Source organism: Anopheles arabiensis, chromosome 3, assembly GCF_016920715.1.
Source record: "Anopheles arabiensis isolate DONGOLA chromosome 3, AaraD3, whole genome shotgun sequence".
In the NCBI taxonomy this organism is placed as follows: Eukaryota; Metazoa; Arthropoda; class Insecta; order Diptera; family Culicidae; genus Anopheles; species Anopheles arabiensis.
In genome coordinates this window covers 65,697,533-65,725,318 of record NC_053518.1, presented here as the reverse complement: position 1 = coordinate 65,725,318, position 27,786 = coordinate 65,697,533, and the positions used below count along the sequence as shown (strand labels likewise).

The following is a 27,786-nucleotide window of genomic DNA, read 5'->3' as shown; positions in this document are numbered from 1 at the left end:
CCCACTTTAAAATTTATCACCGTTTTCCGACCGAATAAAAGAAGAAAAATAAACCCTCCCAACTCCGCGCGCAAGAGCAACTCCGAGAGCATAAACAAATCGATCTTGCACAAAACTTTGTGCAACACTTCCTCTTCCCCCTGTGGACACAATTGCCTGCCTGTGTGGTGCAGCAACAGCAGCTTTCGCTTTTCACTGTGTGTAGCTTGTGTTGTTGTGTTTTTTTGCCCATTCCTTCCTTCCGACCCAAAGCCCTTTCGCACGAGGCTTTTAATAAACAAAGCGTTGCAGAGGCAGCATCATATGCTGGAATACGGGAGAGGAAATTGAAATGAATACAGGAAAGGAGAAGCACAACAACAAAAAACAGCAAACGCTGTACTTGTTAACCCTTCCCGAACACCGTCGTGAACTCCCCTTCCTTTTAAAGGCGAGCCGGAGCGCATAACTTTCTAATTTACAATAAGATTTATTCGAATTGCGCGCGCGCGCGCTCGCGGGCTCGTTCGTTTGCGCTTGCACATTCGCTGACTCATCGACGGCGTGGCGGCGACCTGCGCTGCATTGCACACTTCGTAGCAGGTTGTCGGCATACGGAATCGAGAGACTATGAGCCAGCCAACCCACCACATCTCCCTAAAGCGCTCGAGGAGACTTAGACATTCATTTTAGGCTTTCTCCGTCCGCTTCACGACTTCCCAATCCATCATGCGTTCTTGTCTACTACCGGCGAGACTCATTAGTCACCGGACATACCGCAAGAAATCAATAGGAAAAAACCCCCGTGAAGTGTAGAAGAAGGAAAAAACGCCACCTCATTAGGAGGGCAGATAGAGCACACACACACACATAGAAAAAAAAATCAACCACAAGCGCCACATGACAAAAAGAATCTCAGGAAGAGGACTAACACGTGGACAGATCCGTCACGTTCCTGTGACTTTTTGTTTCCTTTTTTCTCACAGTCTTCTTTTCCCTTTCGCTTTCTATCAAGAGGGAAGTACACAATGGTGTCAAGATGTTGATGATCCCGTCATGTTTCCGTTTGGAGTCAGTTGCGATTGACAGTCAGTGCGCGCGGTGGTGGTGCCAGTTGTGCGCATCTCCTCACTCGTCCGGATGCAATTATGAGGCCTCCAGAGAGAAGTCACCACTCTGGTCTGCACTGTTTCCTACATTCGCACGTGTACACCACTCGCTGCTGCTGATGATCAATCAATGGGAAAATCGGAATGTGATGAGCTCAAGCCCAAAGGGTCTCCTTTCCCTTTCCTCTTGATGAACACAGTTTGGTCGAGTGAGTGAGCGGAGGAATAATTGTTTCTGTTTGGTCCCGGTAGACTTGAATGCTGGCCGGTGACGCTGGCTGATAAAATCAAACTATTCTGACTCTTCTCTCTTTTTTTGCCTGGGGCGGATCGAGGTGGAAAAATCAACCACCAGCCGGAGGGGATTCTTTTCTGCTTGCTTGCCAAAGTTAATTGGAATTACACACACGCGCGCGCGCTCAAACACATTTTATGAATTCTTGCTGCGCCTCGTTGCGTGATGATGATGAGGGGCAAATTTCCTTCTTCCTCACAAGAAAACGTTGCATTTGTGGCAAATGATGGGGGGAGGAGCTGGGTAAGATTTTCCGAGCAAAAATCAGTCCTTTCTCTTTCCACCTCCCACCTCCCGGTATCCCACACCACGCATCTTAAGCCGCATAAATCCATTAGTCCACTTGTCGAGCGGACTTTCTTCTTTCGCTCCGCTTCCGATGCGATGTTGCTACGAAATTGCCGGCTGAAACGCGACTCTCCGCTCGATGGACGTCCTCCCTTTCTAGTATAACTCTGCCAGGCTATAGCAAACCACCTCCGGAGAAAGGGAAGCAGGGCACGATTATGCTTGCCCAAGCAAGGTCTCCGGCCACTTGACCACGGATTTGATGCAAAAAATAGTTGAAGAATAAGAGAAAACTACAAAAAACCCATCCAAAGCTAGTCTCGCCCTACTACTATCTGGTATGAACGCCAGTGCCTATTAAGATTAACAAAGTGATTACACGTTATTAAAGCAATTAACTCCAGTGATATTAAGGCTGCTGCAATCGAGCGAGAGACTGAGAGAAGTACCGGGAATGGACTCACTTTCACAAATTGTTATCACATCCCAAAGAGCGTTGAGTCCTGCCCATTTGAAGTAGGACTTATGTCCTCCTGCCCTTCCCCTTTTTAGTACACAGAGCACGAAGGATTCAGGACGGATGGGTGTAAGGGTGAAAAGTTTCCCTTCATTGGCCGGATAAACTTCTATCGATAGTGTGGTTGTAGTTCCGCTCTTGCTCACTCTCCCCTAATGCCACTGCCTCTTTTTGAAGGGGATTTATCTCTACTATTTTTGGCTACAAGATAACGACGACGGCCCGGGTTGTTTTCGGGCAAGGAACGTATAATCAATCGAAATTGCCTTACTCCGTGTCCTTGTATGAGCTTGTTTTCGGCAGGAGTGGTGCTGGGCCAGCACCTATTAAAGATTGACTTACAACACGAATGGTGCATCGTTTGAGGGAGTGATATCACTAGTAATTGTAGTTGTTCAATAGGTCGTTAGGTGTACCTCATGACGATAAAGTTAAATGGAACTGTTCTGAGCAGGGGGCTGCGTTCAGATCGTTCCGAAAGGCCAAAAGTAATTTAAGTTGATTTGTGATGCTCAATTTCGCAGTAGTTTTGTTGGGAGTTGGTGTTTTTAATCAAAATTCGATCGAATCTTAAATTGGATCCTGGTCACGGCACCAACATTGCAGTACAATTTCACAGCGCAACGTTGATTATTAAGGCAATAAATTGTTTTTACTCTGCATGGTCAATCTTGGGCTATTCAAGCTCCAAAACGACATAATATCTCCATTCACCAATCGCAACAATCTCCCTAAGCTTATGTTTTGAAACACGATTCCTTATCGCTTACCCACCGCCAGGGCCGCGTCGTTTTCGCAAACGTGTCACTCTGAAATTGGATTCCGAAGCAGCAACACAAAACGATACAATCACAACCATCATCTCTCTCCTTCCGAGGCTTGGGCTGGGTGGTCTCCAAATGTCGCACATTCGATTGTCCCCTGCCAATACAGCACCACCCACCCGCCCATCGATGTAAGCTGAAACTATAAATGTTTTGTAATTGAACACTTGACGCCTCACAGAGCGCTGCCACGAGTGCGCGCACACCATAATAGCAACAATTTAAATTTGAAAAATATCACCCCCGATCTCGTCTTGTGAGCTCTCGAGAGATCTCGAGTTTGCATAAACCTCTAGGTGCGCGCATTGAATTACAGACAGGCACGAGTTGCTGCCGCGGAAGAAAATGTCGATCGAGAGTGCCCGGCCATTGGGAAAAATAAAACCAACGCGGCTCAACAATCTCTAGTTTGAGGTTGAGTAAGGTTAATTGAGAGCGTCTAAGCTCGACAAATCGACCCGTGAGGGCCACGGAAACACGATATCGTGGGGTCTGACACGGTAGTAGCAGCAGCAGCAGCAGCAGCAACAGCATCATGTAGCAAGCCGATCATCTGAGAGAATTGGACTCTTAAATGGAATGGTAAGCTGGTCGGGAAATAAATTTTGCTTGCATCTTGAATTTCCTTCCCGATGACATTTCATTTGCGACGTATTCGGGTGACGGTATTAGAGAGCTTAGAGATAAAAGCTGACCACTAAACGGTTGCGGTGGGTAAGACGCTATATTAGAGGAAAGATTGCAATCGAATCGAGATAGGTAAACAAGGCAAAGGAAATCGTGTGTTGTGATTGTAATGCAAAAATGTTGATAAGAGTAAAATTGGAATTTTCTATTTTAAAGCACAATTTACGCCAAAAGTGGATGAAATCGTTCATCGACTGTTCTATAAGTTTCTGAGCACAAATGCAAGCTTTTAGAAGCCGCATTTTGTTTTATTTATGTTCTGCTATATACATGAATATGAATTCAGAGTGTGCTTAGCCCAAAAGGTAAAACATCACATTAAACAGGGCAGGAAAAATATGCAGTTCATAATTCATGACAGCTACAAAATTGTATAGTTATGGTTACGTTACAGCTCTTTAACAGACCACTAAGCAATATGCAAGCACGTTTGTTTTAAAAATAAACTTTTGTCGTTGCATTCCATTTTTGGTGCTCAAAGGACGCAAAATCCGTTCAATCAATTGAAATCGTTTAGCCTGGCAAGTAAAACGCAATTCGTCTCTTATGCAATTTATTTATAAGTTCTCTTAGGTAATTTTAAATGAGTTTTACGCAGTATGTTCACTTGAATCTACTATTCAACGTGGCCAACCCAAAAACGCGCCCACGCCTTTTCGGAACACACTTTTGCGAATAGTTTCAAAATTGTTACAAAACACATTCGCCATTTTGGACCACTACCACTTGCGTGAAAAATTGTGCAACCCAGCAGGAAAGTTTTTCCGTGCAGTACAATATTTTCCCTACCCACCAAAAGCTGCCTGTACCATAAAAGATGAATTATATGCAAAACTTTACAACGAATGCGCAACGAATTAGCACCCACCGATGAAAAGGGGAGTAGTAGTCGTAGGAAAGGCACCGCCACTTCCATTCCAGAACGACCCAATTCTGTCAAGAGCTGGTAGCCAAAACATCACAAACACGATGCCACATACCGTCGTTGACTTTTGACAATTGAAAAATGAAAGTAAAGTATTAAAAATACACTTTTTTCACTCTTTAGTTAGTGCCCCCTCACGGCGAGAACGTGACTAACGCAAAAGCTGCTATTATTATGGCGATTCCCGGGACGAGCTCGAGAGCTTCCATTTTTGTCCAGCTGCTGGCACTCTTTTTCGCTCGTTTTGCGGGTGGTTTGTTTTGAAATGCTATTAAAATAGTTCTGGGCTGCACTTTTTTGCATACACACTGCGACTGCGTGTGTGCCTAAACTCGCCGAACCGTGTGACAACTGTTACGAGGTGCAGTGGCTATAAACCGGGTTGGATCGTAAGTTTGTAATAATGTTGTTTTTGAACTTAATTTCCGTAAGGTTGCGTCTCAACCTTCAATTAAATGTCAAAAAATATGAAAGAATTAAATTGAAATACTGCAAACACCACTTAAAACGACCTCTTAAAAGGCTGAAAATAATTCTTTACAGAAACGACTCTGCAAAGCACTGTTTGCCTTTTCCCGCCAGAAGTGAGTCTCGCGGTCAAAAACTCGCGGCTGCAGTAGAAAGAAAACTTTTCATAACGACGAACTCGCCACTTTTCGCTTTGCACGCTGCTAGTGGTGCTGGAGAAAAACAAACACCCGTGTCGCCGGTGCCGGCCACCAACCACCAGGCGGCGCGCGCGCCACGGAAGCATTGTGTGTAGTAGGGCCCGGGCGCGCGCGCGCCTTCCCTTCGGCTCACAACACTTTGCATACATTTGTATGTGACTGCGGTGACCTGTTTTATTTTTCTTTGCCCACAGAGCTTTCGCCGGACAAACACACACACACACACACACACACACACACACACACACACACACACACACACACACACACACACACACACACACACACACACACACACACACACACACACACACACACACACACACACACACACACACACACACACACACACACACACACACACACACAGCACATGAGATTCATATTAATTTCTCTGCGAACTCACTTAGAGTTTGCCCATTCGGCGGAACACAAAAAACAAACTCCGTCAGTGTGGCTAGTTCTAGCGCGCACCCTGACAGACACCACACTCTATTCCGTTCGCTTCCCATTTCCTTATGTAGGTGGTGTGAAATGTAACTCCCAAACGTGAAGGGCATTTGCACAAACAAAAAATACCAGCAAACACACATAGGACACACATCACACTTTATCGCCTTCGAAGGCAAAGGGAACGACTGGTTGAGGGTGAGCGTGGCATAATTAACGACGCGGATGACTTCGCCGGTGACTCCCCAAAAAAAAAAAACGCGAAAATGTGTGCCAATTGCCGCGCGGTCTGATACTGAATTTTGGGGAAGGTTTGTCCTCCATCTCTTAGAGGGGGTGTTGGCAATGCGAGGATGAAAAGGTTCCGGGTGTGTATACGCCCGCTCTCCTATTGTGGTTTTCCATATCTCCATTTCACCCAACCAAAAAAAAAAACAAAAGCCTCCGCTCTGTTGGCGCCTTTCAATTGAACGAAACTCCGCCACCAGACCTACCCATTCTACTACCCCCTCCATTGATCGGTTTCATTGCAATTGTGCTTCCGCGTACAGGGCGCCTTGCGATAGAAAATGGGTTAAAATGGCCGCCCATACGCGGACGCACGTACAGTAGCGTACAGCGAAATCAATATGGGTCGGCGGCGCGCGGGTGGACGACGCTCCTCGATTGGACACGCATTTTTGGATGGAAATTTGGAGCATTTTTGCAGGCCGGAGGACGCGAATGGTGTGAATTTCCACGTCGATGTTCCAAACTAGCCGACCAGATAGAGAGCTACTAGGAAACGTGGAGTCCGACAGTTGAGAGGGAAATGGATACAGAAAATTGAGCAAAAGAATGGAAAAGAGGCCTGGGGGTTGGAGAGCGAATCCGTTGGCAAGTGAAATAAATAACCTACCAAAATCCGTTGTTCGGAGTTGCGCTGCAAAACTGGCAGTGGAAATTGGTTCAATATTCTCTTGTGGATTGCATTCTTATTAAATTTTGCTGTGGGTTTATTGATTTTAGGGTTTGCGAGCTGTGCAAAAAAAAACAGTACGGAATTGGCCTGCGTTTGGATGTTCATTGCGCGCTCTGGAATTGGATATTCAGCAGATATTGAAGACTTCAATACCCACGTTTGTTACCTTCATAGAAGAACATCAGATAGTTGTGGTTTTGTGGGAATAGTAAATCATTTGAAGACTACATTCCAATGCCTAACAGAAATATATAAAATTCTAAATTCCTTAAGAGTTTCCCAATCCAAATCCTTGAATTCCTGTCACAAAGTCCCTCCAAGACGCCCCCAAAGTCTGTCACATTAGACCATTTATTCTGAAATCATCACCTCCTTGTGTCTGGGGAGTGACACCGAACACGATCGAAAATCCTACACAGCAATCTTCCCTTTCCAAAAACGGCAAGTATTCCCCCAAACCGACCAGTTCCTCTCGGAAACATCAATTTACCTCCCTAACAATCATTTAATAGACGCGTAATGACATTCCATCTTCACACACAAAGCGACACCCTCGTTCACGGACAACAACAACACACATTTTGGGACACATTCTCAGTTACTACTCCACCGTGTCCGTTAATGGCAAATGGTTGAATACAATCGGAATATCTTTCCATCACCACCGTTGATGTTGTTGCGTTCAATCATCCGGAACCAGCCGCCACTTCTAACAACAGGCAAACGGAGAAGAACCAACCCAAAATGTAAACAAACGTGACAGCAGCTGTCATAAGATGTGTTGAGGGAGCTGTGTATGAGCTCATGCAATGCCCCCGCACACCTTCCGTGCATCAACACTCCTTCCCTTGTTGTGGCGCGACTCTGTGACGGGGGGGCAAAACTGTCAGCGCGCGCGCTCGTCGCGATTCCGCAGAATTAGATTAGACACTTTTTTTGTTGTTGGCGAGGGAATGTGATTTTATGTACCATTCAATTCTTCACAAAAAAGGGAGACAGAGCAAAAATTAGGTCAACTGTAAACAAAAACTCGACCGAGAAGTTGGTGCTGGAAGGCACTCCCAGCATTTTGCGTTCAAAAAAAACGAGTTCACGATCACTATTCTACTACATCATGACGAATCAACACACCACGCCCGCAAAAGCCGTCAATCTTTCAATGCTTCCAACTTCTAGCCGTGCTCTACGGCCCATCAGCAACCGTACTAGGCCGGTCCGGATGGCGCTTGTGCTCGAAAAGTAGCACGCAAGTATGCGCGGGAAGAAGTAGTGCTCGATGCGCGCGCCTGGGCCTTCCCCGGGGTGCACAGAAAGTAAGAGTTTTTCTCGCTGCCTTTCCGCTGCTTGAAATGAGAGTCCCCACCACAGCGGAAGAAAAGCGCCCTTTGTCACAAAAGCACCCGGAAAACCCTCCCCCCCCCCTGGCTTTCAGTATCCATCGAGCGCGCGTGTTCTAGATTCGACTGAGAGGTAGCGTTTGTGATTTGCGAATGAAACAAAATGAAAACAACCACTACGACGAATAGAAAAAAACACGTGATGTTGCGCTGCAGGCCTGGATTCTTCCGTATTGCATTGATGATGGAAACGCACACACACACACACACTGTATCAGTATCTCCAGTGCAAAAATAGTGCACTTCAATTAAAGCGCAAGCATAAAACGCGATTAAGACAGCGCAGCAGGAAGCGGAAGAAAGAGAAAAGTCGTCGCGGCGAAGAAGGCCCCAGTGATGATTATGGACGACGACTGTGCAAGCAAAAGCGATAAGGCACAGCACAGGAGAGAGACAGAGCGAGAGAGAGAGAGATAAATCGAAATAATGCGCTAACACACACGCTGTGGAAAACGACGCAGCGCGCACATGATTATGTTGTGGGCCATATCAATGTCTGGGCGGTTGGTGGTGATGCATCAGCAGTGCAGCAGACACGTACGTTTGTCCCGTCTTGCCCCGTCTTTTTAATCTTGTGTGTACGCGGCGTGGTAGGTAAGGAAAAATATGAAAGTTTTGCTTCCATAGTAAGTAAGACCGGGTGGTGGCCTAGATCCGGCGATTTGCCTTTAAGCGAAGAGAGCTCGCTCGCTCGCCGAACCGAACGTGGAATGTGGAAGGAAAAGTGCATCCCAAAACATAATAGAGCGCGTGCCTCCCTCCTTTCCTATATGTTTGTCTGTGTTTGTGTGTGTGTGTGTCTGATATCTTCATACAGTGGAGGATGTACACACACGATATCGTCGCATGTATAGAGTAGTTCGGTTAGTGGTAACAAGGTTGGTTGGTTAGTTGGTCGCCAGTTCGTACGGTGGAAAGGCGCGGAAACTCTTGGATGCAAGCGACGAACCGCGCGTACGTACCTTCGGGGGAGGAAGTACGATGCATATAGCAATCGAGCGTGTGTATGTGAGTGTGATAAAAAAAGGCACTTGAGATGATAGAGCACACAAACACACATGTTGAAGAAGAAAAAAAAAACACGATGCTGTAGGCGCCATGCACATATCTTCAGTATTCTACCTCTTGCTATTTGTTACGACCGTTTTTTTTGCTTTCTTTTTCATTCCGTTGTTGTGGTTCCGTCCGGTTAAGATGTGAGAATTTTCACGTAACACGTACGTATCGTGAACGTATCCAAGAGAAGCGGTGGTGATGGTGGTGGTGGTTGTTTGCTGCCAGCGTTTTTTCTTGCTTTCGCACCGTGCCCCGTACCAAACGAACGGCGAAGAGACGTCAGCCAACAGAAGAAGAGTTCAAGAATGTGTATGCATCGCCGTCTCTGGGGCTGTGTGACCCACACCGGTATTCTTCTTGCCTTACGCAAAGATGAGTTGACCTCGGCGGCTTTGTCTGGGTCGCAGCAGCAGCAGCAGCACAAGGGAAGCGAGCGCCTTCTCTTTTCCATCTTTATTTTTTGCCGCACCGACTCTCAAGTCGCTGATGTTGTGGTGTAATGCTTTTTCATGTCTTGTTTCGCGTTAAAGAAGAGACGCGTTTGTTGTGTTTCACGCACAGAAACAAACACTTTTTGCATAGTGACGACTGTAGCAAACTGCAACCGTACCATACGGGAGGAGACGGATAGACGTTCCAAGGCCAGGAAATGCATTTCAGAACATCAGCAGCGGCCGCGCACAAAAACACGAAATGAGTGCAGTAGAATACCAACGAAATGTGGAACGGATACGGATCTACAAGCCAACAACAAGGGCATGTGTTTCTTATGTGGCTGTGTTCCGTAAGAAGTAGGTCTAGTTTTACAATGCGTTTGATTCTTTTCGCTGCTTTTCTTTGAATGTACCGATTTTTCTACGTGCTCAACCGCACTTTTCATGTATTCCTAAAAGTAATTCAACCTAATTAAAAGATTATGTTAAATGCAACCATTACTGTGTTTTAATGGCACCTAAAGGTTTTTGAATATATTTTTTGTGGTTGTGTGGAAGCACTTTGAATAAATTATCCCAACACACTGCACGCACCGACACCCCTTGGCAGTGTGTCTCTGCTTAGCCCGCACTTGAAAAAAAGTGCATTATAATATTTTTTTTTGTTCCCTAGTTTTTGTTCATTAGAATGCAACGGAACGCACTTTCATTTTCACCTTACACACGGTCATATTCTCTCTCTCTCTATCTACGGAGCAACACCCTCCAAAACAGAGACCTCAAACCTCATAAAAGGAGGCTTTAATCTCCTTCCGAACCATTAAGTCAACAGTCGTGCGTTTTAATTAATCTATTTGTCAACGTGCTAGCGTCGAAATGGTGGCGGCACGGTGAGAGAAACGACGCAAAGTGCAGCCGACCGTGGTGGCCATCCACCCTGAAAAATACCCCCTCCGAGCGCACATTGCATTTATTATCATTTTTGGAAGATCTTCTAGCACACGGTCGGAGCCTTCTGTCCTGCCCTGGAGTCTGGTCAGCCGGGTCCGAGAGAACGAAGGGTCTCAGGTTTTGTTTTTTTGTCCGTTGGTTTAGGCGGGCTTGTTGTTTAGGTCAGTTTCTTTTTTTTCCTCCACACCGGTTGGCTAATCTTTCTTCCCATTTCTCGTTTCTCTCCCATTACGCAGCGAGCTTTCCATGGACGCGTGAATATCTTCACCGTTTGGAGGGAGGGAGGGAGGGGCAGGGAGGGAGGGGCAGGGCTTTCGCTGGCTGTCAGCTTATCTCTTTTGACTTCGAAATCTCATTTATCTCTCGCTCGTCGCTCTCGAAATAGAATTTATTTACCATACACAACTACGAAAAAAAAGCTTACCCAAGGGGTAGATCGAAGGCTGTATACGAGGAAAAAATCTCTTTAAATTGTTGAACCGATTACGGGCAATGGAGGGAAAAAACGAGGAACGATCAGTAAAAGCGTTCCGACGCTTTCGTTTTTTAAACACACAATGAGAAGGCATGCGTTGAGATTAATGTTAGAAAAGTCATAATGTTTTCTTTATTTGGTAAAAAGAAAAAAGAAACGAATGGTTTATTGAACCTTAGACCACTGCTGTGACCGTATTGGGTTGGTTGACCTCTGCTATTCTTTACTCCTTTTTGTACGTTGCCCACGCAGATAGAATAAAGTGTTTGATGACGTTTTACCAAATGACCTTTGAGGGAAGGATTTACATAACAATAGAACCATGTTGTTCTTAATGTGTTTGGTTTAATGGTAAAAAAAGCGTTAAAAAGGTTGAAACAATTAGTAAATAAAAATAGATGCAAAAGACAAACTTTCAGTAGCATTTCACTACGTCCGCTTGGTGCCATGGCCAGGATACGATGCATATCTGTAAACTACACAAGTCGCGGGCAGCTGAGTCATTATTTTTTAATTTAATTATTTGTCCTGCCATTCTGTCACGCTCCAAGCGCATATCATCCGCCAGTAGAAGTATCAAAAGAATACCTTCAAAAAGGTCATGTTTGACCGTGACAGTGAAAAACAATCAGATAACAACGAGTGGTCAAATTTCCTTGCGGTGTAATTTTCCTTCCTTTCTTGTTGTTGGTATCGTTCTCAGACGACATCGACCCTGAAAATACACACACACGCGCACATGCACAAGCATAAACCCTCTTTCAGGTCTTCTAACGCTCGCTTTAAGGGTTCACCACGCACAAACGTATTTAAATCCATCATTGAAACCACCCGTCGAGCATAAGCCGTAGTTCAGTGTGCATGTGTGTGTGTGTGTGCCTGTACGCTCCCCAAACCAACCGAACCAGACGTCTCTCCCTGGCCTGCACCAGATCGGTCAACTCCACAATTTTAAACCTCCCGCAACCCCCCATAGATACACACAACGCAGCCACAGCCACCAAACCACGTGGGAAGAACAAACCGCCACCTCCGACACACACACACACATACTGACCGAACAACAAACAAACGGAAAGGGAGAAAATAGCGGCACTGTCGGAAACGACGTGTCTCGTCCCAGCGTTTTATTTTTCTACTCCCCAGGCCGGTCCGAAACCAACTGAACCGCAACCCCGAAGCCCAACGCACACAGTAAGCCCCAGCACCCCAGCAAGGGGCGTCATGGTTGAAGGGATGAGGCAGAGCTGCTGCCGCGGCTAAGAATTTCCACCAAAATAAAATAAATTGTAAGAAACTCCAATTGCGGAACAGCAAAAACGGAAAAAAGGTGTCCGCGTCGAGTCCTACGGGACATGGAGCTGCTGTTACACGGTGAAATATGGGAACACACACGGGAAAATATGGTCGATCGCATCTATTACCACCTTCCACGCAATGGTGTCATCGTGTCTAGTAGGCTAGAAGCGACCACGGAGGGGTTGTTCTTTACGTTTACAACATTATTACAACAAACGCGCTTTTGCGTGTTTCGCTTATCTGTTTTTGAGGGTCTCTCCCTTCGCAATGTCATTTTACCCCTTATTATGCCTATTACCTTGCACGAGAGGGAGAATGTGTAATGTGTCTCTGTGTGTGTGCATCCTTTGGGACGCTAAATCGAACACCTGTGGGTGTAGAAACGTTGCTTTGTGACCGGATACAGGAGTACTTCCGTTTCGGTGTGTTATTTTTTTTTACTCTTAATGTCCATTTGGAACGAAGGAAAAGCACCATTAAAGTGCAATTACAGCCCGAAACGTTTCGTTTTAGTGGGTGGCTCCTAAAAGCGGCATTTTTTGTGTAACTGATTATCCATTTCGATTGCCCTTTTTCCTTCTGTGTCTGATGGGTCAATCAAACGAATTTTTTTATTTTTTTATTTGTGTTTCGGGTGTGGAAAAATGTAATTTAATGAAAAGGTCTCGTCGTGGTCGACCAAACTCAATGTTTAATGTTATTGAAAAACGATTTAATTAAAGTGAGATGATATCGTCCAGACGCTTCTTTAAACGCATGAGGAGATAGTGTAATTTAATTATCATAAATAATTTAAAGTAAATTTAATGAAAACTCATCAACCGCTTCTAACTACTTTACACGATATAGGTAACTATTTGCAAAGCTACTGAAGGAGTACACAACAAGCAGCACGATTATTTAATTTTCTCGCCTTTACAGCTTTGTTGAAAACGCGCGGAACTCTAATTATGATGACCTCCTTTACTTCACGCCATTCAATAATGCTGCCTTGGTTGGCCTTTTTTTCAACCCAAGTCGCGATGATTATGCGAGCGAAGGAACAACAAACCAGCTTCTTACAACTTCTCCAATGTCATGGGAGGAGTGCGGTTCCACAAGAAGGCAGTAACGCAAACTATTATGCCGTTCTACTGCTGCTGCTGCCTGGCTCCTTCTGTTGTGAACGCAATTTTGGAATTCCTTTCGCTGGTATGACGCGAGCGCGCCCATTCCTTGCGATCGAAAGAACAAAAAAGGTCACCAGCAACTGCAATTGATCAACACAAGGCAGGCTCAGGTGAAGAAGAAAAAAATGCGTCTCCTCATCAGCATGCAAAAACCACCTCACGAATGCAGCAACCACCACCGCACACAGGAGGGAACAAGAAGTCGTTTGCTTTGTTTATTGCACACACACACACACGATGGTGGTGGTGGTGGTCGTTTCTGCTCCTTCGTTTCTCTTCGTTGCCATTTCTATCGCTTTAATTACGGAACATTGCTGGCATCCGGTATTCGATTGCCAAGCGCGCTCCGGTGTGGGCATGTGTGCAAGGGGAGACGACGACAACTGCTGCTTGGTCACCGAACGTCGTCACCCGGCAGTTGCGAGTGCAGTTGCAAATAATAACGATTACAAATGCAGGCCATGACGAGAGAGAGAGCAAAAAGAGCAAATAAGGGCGTAGTAAAATAATCTAAACAGCACTGAACAGTTTCAAGCAAAAGTACAAAAGGTGATACAAGGGGGGTAAATGAGCACGTTCTTAGCAGATAGAGAACCGAGAGAGAAGAGTTTATATATAACCAAAATTTACAAGATAAATGATTGCTCAAGAATTTCTCTATTAATTTTTTCCCTTTTTTTCTAGGTCCGCCGACCGATAAGCGTTAGCCACGTTATCTTATCTCATAACGTATGCTCGCTGTTACTTGTTTTCATACTGTAACACACTTGTGCACTGACCTGCGCGCGCCACACACAGAGAGCGTGCACGTAAACATAAATGTGTGATATAAAAAGCCACAGCCACAGGCGTATGGTATGTGGAGCGGTATTATCATACCGGGATGGTTCCTGTGGGTGTTGGAGTGCGATATTCAGCCCATTCACACACCTTGATACGGAATCCCGTACACAAATACCAGAGAAGTAAGGGTTGAAAAAACTGATTCACACCCTTTTGCTGGAATGGGAGAATCTTCCACCCCAACTGTCAATTTTGACTCGACAGGTGTATAACTGTCTCTCTAACACTAACACCACCACTGGCGACCATGCACTTCCTCATATTTTCACAACAAGTGTGACGGTTTAGGGGGGGCTTGTGATTAATAAACGTGCTCAATGAAATGTATACTGAAGCGTTCTATTGCACAAACGTATGTCAAGGGCGTCGGAAAGGGGTGAGAGAGTCATAAATACAACCTTGCTGTGTTGAGTTGATTTGGTAAGTGGGTATTTGTGAACGCTTATTCAAAGAGAGTCTAGGTTCGTACATAAAATGAAAATAAAACGATGTTGAGGTTGATTCGCATCTACATTCGATGAAACACAACGAGTATACAAGCATAAAAATAGAAAAATAGGTAATTAAAAATCTAAATCCAGTATTTTGGAACAATTTTAACACATTATAACGAGACACGAACACGTGAGTGTACGTTAAAAGATTGAATCAAACACGATTAATTATAAAAATTATGACGTTGCTATAATTCATTTAATTTGTTATTCTTCGTATGAATCTCAATAAGGCGGAATTCTACTTGATTTGTAAAAAAAAATGAACATTTCCATTCCAGAAAGATGAAAAGTTAAAAAAAAAATGAGCAAAAAATGTGCATTTTAAATCGAATTGAGCTCTACAATTTTAACCAATGATTAGATAAGCTAGAAAATGTATTAAATAGTCAGTTTTTATGAAATAAATTAAATGGAAAGGAAAACGTTTCACAGTCAACCGAACCTAAGTTATAAGTCCCCCAGTCTTCTTTGGTAAGAATCTAATTCCGTATTGGTTTTACAGGGATTTCAAAGACACTTTCGAATGTGCGCATAATTATTTACCACATCCAAGATGTTTTTCAACAGCTGTCAAATGGCTTATTTGCTGCAAAATGAATTTTCAATTTTAACACATGATTTTCAACACAACACAAAGCACTGACAAACTCAATCTAGCTTGAGTCGTGTATAAAATCATGCTGAAGAAATTAAAAATTATTTAGAAGGGAATGAAATATCAGAATGATGTGAATTAACATCTTGCACACGATAAATAAAAATGTTTACATTTGAAAGTGACTTGAGGAAAACCCTGTATTGAAGATCTTCTAACCACATGATTTTTATTTTTATATTTTATGCATTAATGCATTTTGGAAAATTATTCCAGTAAATGTACACTCTTGTTTACAGTACAGTCTGTACATTTACATGTACAGTCCTTATTTTGACTCTTCAATCCCGATTATAACTGATGTATTGAAAGATATTGTGACTTTTTCGAATTGCACCTTGCTTCAGGACTTTTTTTGGTCCTAATGTACAGTTGTACCTTGAGGGTCTCCTGGAGTTATCTATTTCTAATCTAGTGCGCAAAACTAACCTCTAAGTTCTCTAACTTCTTCTTCTTCTTCTTTGGCTCAACAACCGATGTCGGTCAAGGCCTGCCTGTACCCACTTGTGGGCTTGGCTTTCAGTGACTAATTGGTTCCCCCCCATAGCAGGATAGTCAGTCCTACGTATGGCGGCGCGGTCTATTTGGGGATTGAACCCATGACGGGCATGTTGTTAAGTCGTACGAGTTGACGACTGTACTACGAGACCGGCCTAAGTTCTCTAACACATGTCCAAAAATGCAAAAAAAAACAAAGCTAACAATTAAAGAATACATCACGAATGAGGTGAGACATTTAATTGCGTTTCAAATTCCCTTCCCATAAAAGGAAGTGAAATTTTGTGCCACCTCCCCCATTTCGCTTTTTTTTTCGCCGTCGGTCTGACCTCATATTCTACCCGGAGTGTAAACTCTCTAAGCGCAACCATTTATTCATTTTATTTTTTGCATAATCTTCTTTGCGTAATACGTGCACGTTAGAAAATAAAACGGTACTCTTCCCGAAGAGGGTAGGGTGGTGGCGGGTTGCGGAGATGACTTATTGTTCATCAAAGCCGGGCGACCGAAGCGCGAATGCACACCGCGGAAGAATATTAATTAGCTGTGAGTGAGTGTGTGTGTGCGGAGGCGATGACATGTGCATGCAGTAGTACACACTTAGAATCATCATGACACACATCGCGACCTAAATGCTGAGTCACACACACACACACACACACACACGCACATAGGGCATTCAGCCAGCACCGCCAGCGCCATCATCACCAGCTCCCTTTTTTACCGAAGTGTAACGGATCTGTACTTAACACGAACGCACGCACAACAGTCGTTTTGAAGGGGGGAGGGTGGTGTGCATGATGATGTCACACACCCAGGCGTACAATCTCTCCAGCTCTCCCTTTTGGAGCAGACGAGGCAAACAAAAACAACCCATGCTACGCTTCAGCGGAAACGAAATTTTGTGTCACTGCTGTGTGTATTTTTTTTTTCTGTTTTTAGTTTGCGAATTTATTCGAATGGCCGAGACAAGTGCAGCACAGATTGGACCGGCATGTTTCGCGTTCTATAAATAATTTAAAAAAATACGGAAGTCATCGGGGCGGAGGAGAAGGGGAGTAAAAAGCGATTAGAAAATTGACTCACCAAAAGCAAACGCATGGGGAGAGGGAGAAGTGATTTGATTGAGGCACACACATTCAAAAAACAGAAAGAATGAAAGTAAAGTACAATTGAATTCCGCACCAGAAGCTCAGCAAACAAACAAAAAAAGCTGGCAGCCCACTTGCAGCAAAACAATAGAGGGAGGGACGAGACGAGCAAGGCAGCACACTTGATGGGCAGGAAAAATTCAGTGGCCCATATCCATTGGAACGTGAAGTAAATAACTAAAAACTATGAAGCAGAGCCAGTAGTTCTTCCACCCCTGTTCCCCGTGTAATAGTTTGCGATTTTAATTTTTGCAAAAAAGGGGACCAAAAAGTGCGAATAAACGAATATTCTAAAATGCAATTCGAGGGGAGAGGAGCAAAACAAAAACGAACAAAATAAGTTTTTTCCTAGTTGGGTTTTGCGCGCCACTTGCGCCTCTTATCGATTATAATAATCGAAAAAAAGCGAACCTGTATGTTCACCTGTCAGTCAACTTAGAAACACAGGCGGCGGTGGTGTGGGCAGAGACTGAGTGGCAGCATTGGGTGTATTCAGAGACCCCCTCCCCCGCGAAAATTGTTTACAGACGAAGGAAAAACTTAACACTTCCTGGCGGCGGCCGCCAACAAGCAACCATCGATCACGCGGTGTGTGTGTAAGCATTTGTGAAAATGAGTTCGAGTTCCCATCATGTGAAGCAGCGAGAGGGTTGAATGTTATTTGTTGAGTAATTTGCGTGTTCACTGAAAGTTTTTTTTTTGCGCGATTGGTGATTCAAAGAGACGAACTTAGGTTCTGGCTGCCAATGTTTTGGTTTTTCCTTAAAATGTTTTCCCCCCTATCTGGACATTTCAAATCAAAGCTAGATGAAAGCTTTGTTTGTTTATTGAACCCTTTATAAAATGCTTCCTTCTCTGTGATAAAATTGTACTTCCATAAACACAATCACCTTTGACATTCAACACACTCTACGAAGGGCATTAGCGGGTCGCATTCAACAAAACCCTTCGCTTAATTACCATCCAAAACTCCTTTGGGGGTGCTTCGGGCAGGCTTACGCACGTACGCGTCACGCAAAGCTATTTGATTCCTGTATCTGGTAGAACGTGTACACCAAAGCCAGTCCACCACTTCTCATTTTCATTTCGAAAAGCGAAGGTCACGCATTGCACTCGAAACCCCTCTTTGGATAAGTAACCGATAAGATAGTGGCAATGATAATGGGTCACACACACACACACGCATCACTACGCATTAAAATATTTGTAGAAGGGAAAAGGTCCACAACACAGCAGCGCATATGTTGCTCTTCATTAAATAATATTCATAACTAAAAAGAAACAAAAGGCATTTTTTATCAGCATTTCAACATGTCAACGGAATCATTTTCCCCAAAAAAAAATGGGAAAATTTATTTCCCGCAGTCACTCACAAAGGCACTGCTCTAACCGGGATGATTCGCCCTTTAAAGGTAGTGCTGTACTTTGCCCTTAACACTGGCCAATTTTCCACCGTCAAAACCGAGTCGAGTCTGCCAAATTTACATAATGCCAATAATTAACCTACCGGTTTTTTTTCCAAGGGTGAATAACGAACCGAACAACAAAATCGACCTAGGTCGATGCTCTCTCTCTCTCCTTCTCTCATTTTCATTCTATTTCCAACGCAACTGGCGCGTGTGGCAGAGCATAATCTCATCTTTACCCATAAATTGTGCCCCAAATTCGCTTTCGAGCAGAAATCGAGCAGGCGCCACCACCGCCGCCCGCCCCTTGTTACACACCACACGGATTATGGCTTCTACCCTCGTGCACTCACAAAGGACATCACCATGGAGACGGGAAACGGGCAGCAGGACACACACAAACCGGGGCTCGGTTGAACGGTCCGTTAAAATGAAGCTAATTGCCAAATCCGTCGCGTCTCATTACCACCGCGGGTTAATGACCGGTGGGCTGTCGCTTTTTTCAGGATTCTCTACCCATGCACACACACACACACACACAGCTGTGTGTCTGGTCGCGAAGGGTGTGTTATCCTGCCGTCCATTATTAATATTATTTTTACCCCAGCGCCGCCGGAGGCTAATTAGTTGCTGAAAATAGAGAGCGCATCCCTCCATCCTGGAAGCGGCACCGAGAGGGTAGTGAAAAGAAAGTTTTGTCTCAGGACACGCAGCGAGCGAGAGTCGGAGCGACCTACTTCTGGAGGACTTTCACTCTTTCTCCCTTTTTTTGCTACTCTGTGCGCCTCAATCTTGGAAAGACAGCTTTAATGAAGGGCACACAAGAATAAGTTGACGTGAAGCTAATTGGAGTTACAATTTGCTATTCGATTCTACTACTTATCCTGGTGGTACCAGTGGAGAGGAAAGGAAGGTGCATAAGTAGGTAATCCAATTCGGAGAATTATGGATCTTCTGGGAGCGACATTAAATACCATTTTGGATAGTGAATAATCGATAGAATTTAGCGCACAATAAACTTAACTTATTCTCCAACAAGTGTCATCCCTTGCATCGAATTCTACTGAGACCTATCTTTTCCTGTCCAAGATAACTTTTGGGTCAAACTAACGAGTGTGTGTGTGATGCCGCGATGACCTAGGCAGGCGTTCGGATTTATGTTTAATGATCTTCTTCGCACCAGAAGAGAACAGCTTCTTCTTTCCTGTTTTTTTACGGATTTTATCTTAGGGCTTCAAATTAAAGTGGGTGTCCATTTTTTGGGTATAAAGCATCCTTACCAAAGACGCAACAAACAAGAGAAAGAAAGATATAAAGAGAAAGAGAATAAAGAAAATGAGAAAGAAAGAGAGAGAGAGAAAATGGGTACGCGACGGGCAACAACAGCGAACCAGATTTGTTGTCTTTTCTGGACCGGTTCCGTCGTCTTGCACGCGTCTTCGTGCGTGTTTGTTCCATGCGCGTTCTCCTGCTTCCTCCTTCCTTTCGGGTTCCGGTTTTTGTTCTGTCTGACAGTTTGACACATAACCTCAAAATGAGGGGATAAACAGAAGTAGAGGATGATGATGATGGTGGTGGAAACAACAGAGAACGCATCCCTCGGTGCAAGGTGTTTGTGGAAGGAAAGGGTATATAGAACAAAGCGCTCAACCTACGCACAGCAGACACATATACACACACGTTTCGGTGGGCCATGTCTTCATCAAAACATCATCCGCGGTCGATGGACAAGTGCGTGGAGGTGGTGGTGGCGTGGATATTTAAATTTTCACCTCTTTCCCTTCCAAAGAACACCACAGTCAGAGAGGTTGCTATAAGCAGCTTCTCTTTTAAGACCGCTAAACGCGGTATAAAGAAGGGTTAGAATGAAAAGGGGAACACAGGGAATGGTTGCGTTTGTAGAGCGCGAGAGAGAGAGAAAACGAAAAGGGAAAGCACATATATAAATGTATAACAGCCTCGTGGTTGGCGCGCCAATTTTATTTATCTTTTTATAAATCTTCCACCCTCGCGGTTTTGGCCCCTTCCTTGCCTACGAAGAACCATCCGTTTACAATATCTTGAAAGTAAAAAAAAAACTCTTCAACTTCCATCTCTTTTTCGACGCTCGACGTGTACTTTTTCTTCATCAACCTCTCCTCCCTCTCATCATCACGACGCTCATCATCGGGGTCTTCAATCTTGCCGTACGATCGCGCCCCGCACGTACGGCGTTCTTGGCCGGGCTTTGCGCGCTATTATTTCGTGTTGGCCGCTTGCCCTCCGTTGGGTCAGCGCCAACGATGTAGCTGAGAAGAACGCAACGAAAAGCACAAAGAAACGAGACGCGCGCACGTCGTGGTCGAGAGCAAGGGACAGGCAGCAGCAGCAGCAACACTCGATCGACGACGATCAAACGACTTCAACGAGCCGGACAGCTCGAAACCCGTTTTTTTTTCGAGTTTCTTTTCTTTTCTTCCGAGCTGGTCCGAGCGCGGTTCGTTTCTTCGCATGCAAACTTTCTCTTCCTTCGCCGCACGGTGAAGCCGGTTTTTACGGCGTGTACGCGCAACACACGCCACACCCGCTTTGCCTTTTCCTTTCCCATTCACATCTTCATTCTGCTGTGTTCTGTTGAACATAAAACTCAAACATCGATATTTTTAAACCGACCACGCCGCCGCCGCTCAACGCGCCTTCGTTGCCTCTCTCTCTCTTTCTCTTTCTCGCTTTAACGGACGAGATGTTTTGAAAGGGCGCGATGTGTATGCGTATGTGTGTGGCTCTTTCGTTCATTGTGAATGCCTTTGTATGGGAGTTTAATTTCCCTCCAAGCCAGCCAGGCCGCATTTGCTGATGAATTTAAAAATATCGTTCACGTGCGCGACTCATTCTTGAACTGCCGTGCTGATGCTACTGAGCAGCATTTGAATTGGAATGCATTCTTTGGGTCAGGGGAAATGAAGGGGGAGAGGGGAGGGGGGGTAAAAAAGACCCTGACACAAAAATGCACAAGTGCATACAAACACACTCGGGTAGGGGAGTTGACTCATCATGCCGTGCGCCACACCACGGGTCGCGTGCGTGTCGATCGAAAGAAAAGCCGGGAAAATCGAGCTCAAGAGAGGAAGGTAAAAACAACGCCCTATAACAGCGGAAAAACTGACATTAGTGTTGATGATTGAATTCTTTCCTCTATCGCTGACCCGTGCTGGATTGTTTTTGAAGGCAATTTCCCTCCACCCGCCACATGGTTGCCATTTTCTTGCAATGGGGAACATATTTTCCACATATTTCTTTGGTGGAAATAGGGCGATAAGTTGAAGTCAGCACACGTCAGCATGTTGTGTGGGTATGTGAATGAAATGGCCCTGGCTTCTCGTGTGAGATATTTTTGACGCATTCATGGAGGGAAGGCCACCCAGGGCCTGCCAAAACATTCAAAATTTCGGGCCCCGAAAATGGCCACGAAAAACCAACTTCAACAATAAAATTGTGTTTTTTTTTTGTGTACAAGCGGTGGCAGTATTAATATTATTGTTTATTACTTTGCTCCAAGGATACGCAAACAGAGCTGTTTTTGGGGTTTGCACACGCAATTTTTGGTAGTTTTTAAAAATCAACTAAAAATAAATTCAAAGGTAAAAAAAAATTCCAATACGTGCACAATTCGTACATTCTCACAAACGAATAATAACGGTGTGTGTCGCTTGCTGGATGTTTTCATTATCAGAAGGTGACAGAGCTTGTTATGGGTGTGTGATTCATTGCAACAAATGAACCATTTTTTTTTTTGGATTTAATAGCGCGCGTCTTCGTACTCCACCAAACCTCAAACAAGAGAGTATTGATATACATTCGTGCACATTCGAGAGCGTTTTTTTCTGGCGTGGAACTTCTCATCAAAACCTTGAAATGAATGCCGAAAATAAAGCAAACCACCCGTTGGCGCTCGAACACAAACAATAAATATTTGAGGAAGGGAGGGAAAACAAAGCACTGCGCGGCCAAAATTATCGCGCGCCTGCTGCCGTTTGCATATATGGATGGAAAATCAAATTGTTTTTGGTTGTCTTCTCTCAGTGCTCAAGGTTTGGGGGCCCGCGGCTAGACGGAGAAAAACTTTGGCGGAAAATAAAGAAGAGAAAAAACGCTCTCTGAAGCAGCAGTTCGCGGGTGCATATGGCCATGAAATTAACTCGTGAAACGGCCTCCGGTCGTTGGTTGGGCACACACCACAAATCGAGTTAACACGCTGCCGCCACTTGAAAGGAAATTAGAAGCCCATTTGCTTGCATCACTTGTGAGTGCGCGCTCCGGAGCACACCTTCGTTCTTTCCCATTGGGGCGCAATCCAGTTGGGAGATAATTTCCCGTAGCGAAAGGGAACCAGCTTTTACTCCACCTCTCTCGGTTAGAGAGCTAATCGAACAACGGCCAAATGGGCCACTCCTTACCGACATGCTTTGTGAAGGTTCCGGTAGCACAGTCTCCCTGGGTTTATGTGCGACCATAAACGAGCCTACCGCCTCAACCCAAACTAGATTAACTTTTATCACCGGTACGTGATCGACCGTGTTCGTCTCTCTTTAACCGTAATGACAAACTTAAACTTCCTGCAAGCCGCAATTACTCGCTGTCTGGGGGATGTTTGTGCACTGAAAAGATGATAATAACATGCGGCCCCTTATGGGTTTCACGCTCGTTGCAAGCTCAACATTAACGATGATTATAAGAGCAGCATCTTTCAAACGAAGATCAATTGCCCTCCCACATTCCACATATGATTTTACAACCACGTGGCGGTACATCAATTTCCAAAAATACCCCTACACACACAGACACACGCCACTACCAGCCTAAGATAGTTCTCCAATGATGATGCTGTGTGTCATACGTGAAGGAATGCCGGCTCTCAAAAAGTCTAATTACATTCTCCCTCTCTGTTTTGCTTTACAGGTAATGCAACCGGGAACGAGACTCATTACATCACGACCATAAAACGATACCCCGCATCCCAAGGTACAAGGCAAGTACACCCTCAGTGGTAAAAGTCAGAACAGTAAGTAGGCATGTCAACGATGAGGGCCAGATCTTAACTTCAACAAGCCAGCCCGCCTGCTTGGTTCGTCGCTTGATCGTTCGTCACTCTGCTGTCCGCCCATTAGCAGAGCTTCCAGACGCATTAGCACATACGACGACTTGTAATATCACGTGTGATGTCGGTGACTGGTGCGATGCGAGAGATTGATTTAGAGCTCCTCTTGGAATAGAAGTTTGTGCGATGAGTAAGAAGAATGATTCACACCTTCTTCCCAATAGATCGGAGTTATCATGGCACGGTTGTTACTCGGCTTGAATCTTACAGACAGAATAGGCTTCATCTATCAAATATGCTTTTATATAGATTCAGAACTATTGAAGATCAGTAAGCTGCATTTTCAAGCGACAAACTTCCCTGGGGGAAATGGTGCGCTATCGAAAGATCATTTATATCTTTCCCTGTTTCATCTTTCGTCTGATGCACCACCTTACACAAGTGCCTCGATTTCCATCTAATTTTTCATCGCGAGATAACGCTACGAACCACCGCGGGGTACAAAAGGAACGTGGATGCTTTTGTCCACGATCACAGAGAGAGAGAGCGACGGACTAATGTATCTTGGAGCCCGGAAGTGTTTCATTAATAGCCAAACGATCCTACTATTAACTCAGGTGGGGTAGTCTAGTGAAGGATTGTTAGGGGGGGGAAGAGGATGATCATTGTTCGTTTGGGGGGGAATTTTCTGGAGATCTTGTAGCGGGTCCCCCTAGAAAAGGGAGAAAAAAACAAATGTCCGAATAATTACCTGTGAACGCAGCGCACACCGACAGCAGCAGCACACAACGGGGCAGGAAATGGACGGCTTGCATTTTCGGCTGCATTAATTATCTAACACACGCTTTAGGACACACAACACCGACACACTGAAGCACTCAAAAACTCTCAGCCTGTGAGGAACCAGAGAAGAAGGGGATAGTAGAATTGGGATGTTAAATTAGAGGCTGCTTTTGTTTTCTAGCGCACTTGGAAAACAGTGAAAAGCGGCATGATAGAAGAAACTGATTCAAGTTTCGATGGAGAATCACTTTTGAGTTAGTTGTCACTGTTTTCTCTTTTCATTAGTTTGCTCTTTTTCTACGATCGTTGATCGCAGTGATGTTATGTCAGAAACCACGTGGAAACTGCACACCACGTGCAGCAACACTCGCGCGCACACTGCTCATGCGTAGCTCACTTTTGCACTTTTTGGGAGCCTTTGGTATAAAATTATTCCATTTTTGTGCTATCCAAACTTATTTCTAATTTATCTTTTTAAAAGACGCGAAAATAAACGGTTGAACGATATCGTGACGTCATTTTCACTTTCTGAGCTCGAAAGAAAATAAATTAACAAACAGTGAAAAGGCACTGCTCTCCCTCGACGGACGGATGTGTTGTTGCGAAGGCAGGATTCATTTAAATTATTCAGATTACTACTGTTTTGCATCCATCGACACCTTCTTTGCTTAAAGGAGCAAGAGCCAGAAAGTGAGTGGGTTAATGCGTCCCTTTTTACGTTTGGTGCACTTTGACACTTTTGTGCTGGAGTGAGTTTTCGGTCCTAAACAAATATTTTTACGTTTAAAGCACGGAAAGAAAATAAAAAGAAAAGAACCAGCAGAGTAAGGCAAAACCTCACACTGCTGCTAGGCAAAAATCTGGACACTAAATTTTAATTCCCGAGGTTCGTTGCTTCCATCCCCCAACACCCAAAAAAGCGGTGCAAGAGATAATGATGTTTTTGCTTTTTGTGTGGCACCTTTCCTTTTTTTGCTTATTTATTTACGTTTGTTTAAGGCTGCAAAGTGACCACTTTTGGTGCTGGTAGAAGAACGAAGTTGAAAGTTTCACATCAACACAGTTCACAACAGCAGCTTCGCGGGAAAAGTACAGCTACAAAAAGGAAACAAAACAACGTTCTACCGGTTATAGTTCCTGGATTTAACGCGCACTGAAAACTCACTCACTCATGCGGCTTTTCTTCTCTTCGCAGATGAAGTTCCACTTGTTGAACTGCGATCGCGATATTTTATGGTTAATAACACAACACAGAGAGAGAGTATGCACTCCCAAAACTCTGTTTCACCTACCGAAAATCGTACGATAAAAGCCAAACGCACAGGAACAACACTTTCTTCTAATGCAACCCTACTTCTAAAGGGTGGCTTTCTTCTATCCACCAATAGCGGGAGGGAGATCCACAACAATCCCGCACAATCACTGGCTAAGTTGAACACCACACACCTCACTCAATCTCGACCCCAACACGGCGGGAGACTCGCACTGGAACACAACCAAACGTCGGAATCGCGCTCGCACGGGCACGGTAAACCCCGCACCTTCGATGGGCTGGGGACGTTGCGTGTGTATGTGTGTGTGTGTTTGTATGTGGAAGAGACACGAAAGGGGCAGCGTTTAAGGGGGAGGGCGGGGTCGCACAGCACGCGCGGAACAGGAAAGAGAGAAACGCGGAAAGCCAGCAAAACCGAACCGACCGTGAGTACGTCGCGCAATGGAATGAACTGCACGCAGCGGCACGAACGCGAAGTAGGGCCGTCGATCGGTCGACCAGCGAGCCCAAGCAACCCCACTGCCTGCGCGTGTGTGTGTGTGGCGATGTGTACGCAGCGTGCAGTTTAGGACTCACGGCAGGGATGGCAAACACTGGAGAAGGGAGATTTGTGTATATTTAATATTGAATAGTTATTTCATATATTATTCTTTAAAGGGTTCTCACTTGGATATAGAACGCGTTCGAAAGATTTAATATTATGCTTAAAATTGTAATTTGCACAATGAAATTATGAAAACTCTCAATATACATGTATAGCTAAATATAATAGCGACCATCAATCATATTAGTTTTGCCGTAACAATCTGAAATAATTGAAAATGTTTGTAACAAATATCTGAAATAAATTATATAGTCTTTTTAAAAGTCAAACAGACTTACAATCATTAAAAAATAATCAAATAAATAAACTATGTCAACGTACCAAAATAAGTGTAAAACATAAAAACCACTACTGCCAGCAAACAAAAATAGTTAAGTTTTGGTAAATTTAGTCCAAAAAAGCTTTAAAAGTGAACTTTTTGTTTGTTTACCAATTCTGATACCTCATTAATTTGTATATTCATCTATTTTAATTTGCCTACTCAGTTCGAAATGCACAAAAAAAATTAAGTTTCTATTTAAGTATTTTTTTACTCAGTTAAAGTTCAAATATTACCTGAAATACAAAAACCTTTTTTAATTCCGGTAAAAATATGTGATACTTGATTCAATGGGTATTTTTGATTCAATTTGGTTCTTTTTACACTTTATATATCGTTATATTCGATCCTACTATTTATTAATAGGATTAATGTAGAAATTAGCATATGCATGGCTTTTATGTGGTTTAAAACCTTTGTCAAAAAAGCATTTTACTTTCCATTTGATATTTCTTCTAGCAAATTGTAGTTATTTGATAGATTAAATGATTAAATTAAATTTGATAGATAGAATAAAGATTAATTTTAGAAGACCACATAGCTTCGAATCTGTGTATATCTATAACCTCGTAATTTGGAAGCATACTGCATTTTTGTGCAAATCATAAACTAAAGAAGACCTTATGCATTTTTTTATGATAAATAATAGTTAATTATTATTTATTATTGTTATTATTCTGTATGATTATTATTGTTATTATTATTATTATTATTATTTATGAGATTCAATAAGAAAAATAGAGCGATTTTTTTCTACGCTAATCTTTTTCATGATGAATTTTGAATGAAACCCCCTAGCTGAAAACAAATTTACACAAAATATGACAGGGTTTTTAAAAAGTTGAAACACTTTGTGAGAAAACCTCACGAATGTTCGGCTACGTGGTAAAACTCGTTTTTTTTCCCGATAATTCCAAAAACTTGTGCCGGTTAGAAAAATGAAAGCGACTCGTTCAAATGTCCGGTTGCTACTGTATATTCAATTGTCAAGAGTTCATTACATAATTCATTTTTAGTTCATTCTGTTATCCTTATCTATGCCTATGAATTCATTTCCTATCTCTAAATTTAGTTCGAATTTCGAATTCGAACTAATTCGAACTTATAAATTCAAATTACAATCTCTAACACACTTCATATTCATCATTACTGCGAAGCTTTGTTTTCGCTTGTAGTGAGTGTTTTCTTTAAAAAAC

The 27,786-nt window shown here is 43.8% G+C and overlaps 2 protein-coding genes across 6 annotated transcripts in view; one reads left to right on the top strand and one right to left on the bottom strand.

Moving 5' to 3' along the window:
• LOC120900920 (fasciclin-3) overlaps positions 1-26,126 on the bottom strand; it is a 98,819-nt gene extending 72,693 nt beyond the window's left edge. For 3 of the 4 annotated variants that reach the window (XM_040308524.1, XM_040308526.1, XM_040308527.1), the window contains exons 1-2: positions 25,687-26,126; positions 24,363-24,504 (exon numbers count right to left, since the gene is read on the bottom strand). In XM_040308524.1, coding sequence (XP_040164458.1) covers positions 24,363-24,438 — 76 coding nt within the window. In that variant the 5' untranslated portion in view covers positions 24,439-24,504; positions 25,687-26,126. The remainder of the gene's footprint in view (positions 1-24,362; positions 24,505-25,686) is intronic. The other variant, XM_040308525.1, reaches the window with a different exon arrangement.
• The window catches only part of LOC120900919, a 286,191-nt gene that overhangs the window by 155,993 nt on the left and 102,412 nt on the right, over positions 1-27,786 (top strand). The window lies entirely within an intron of this gene.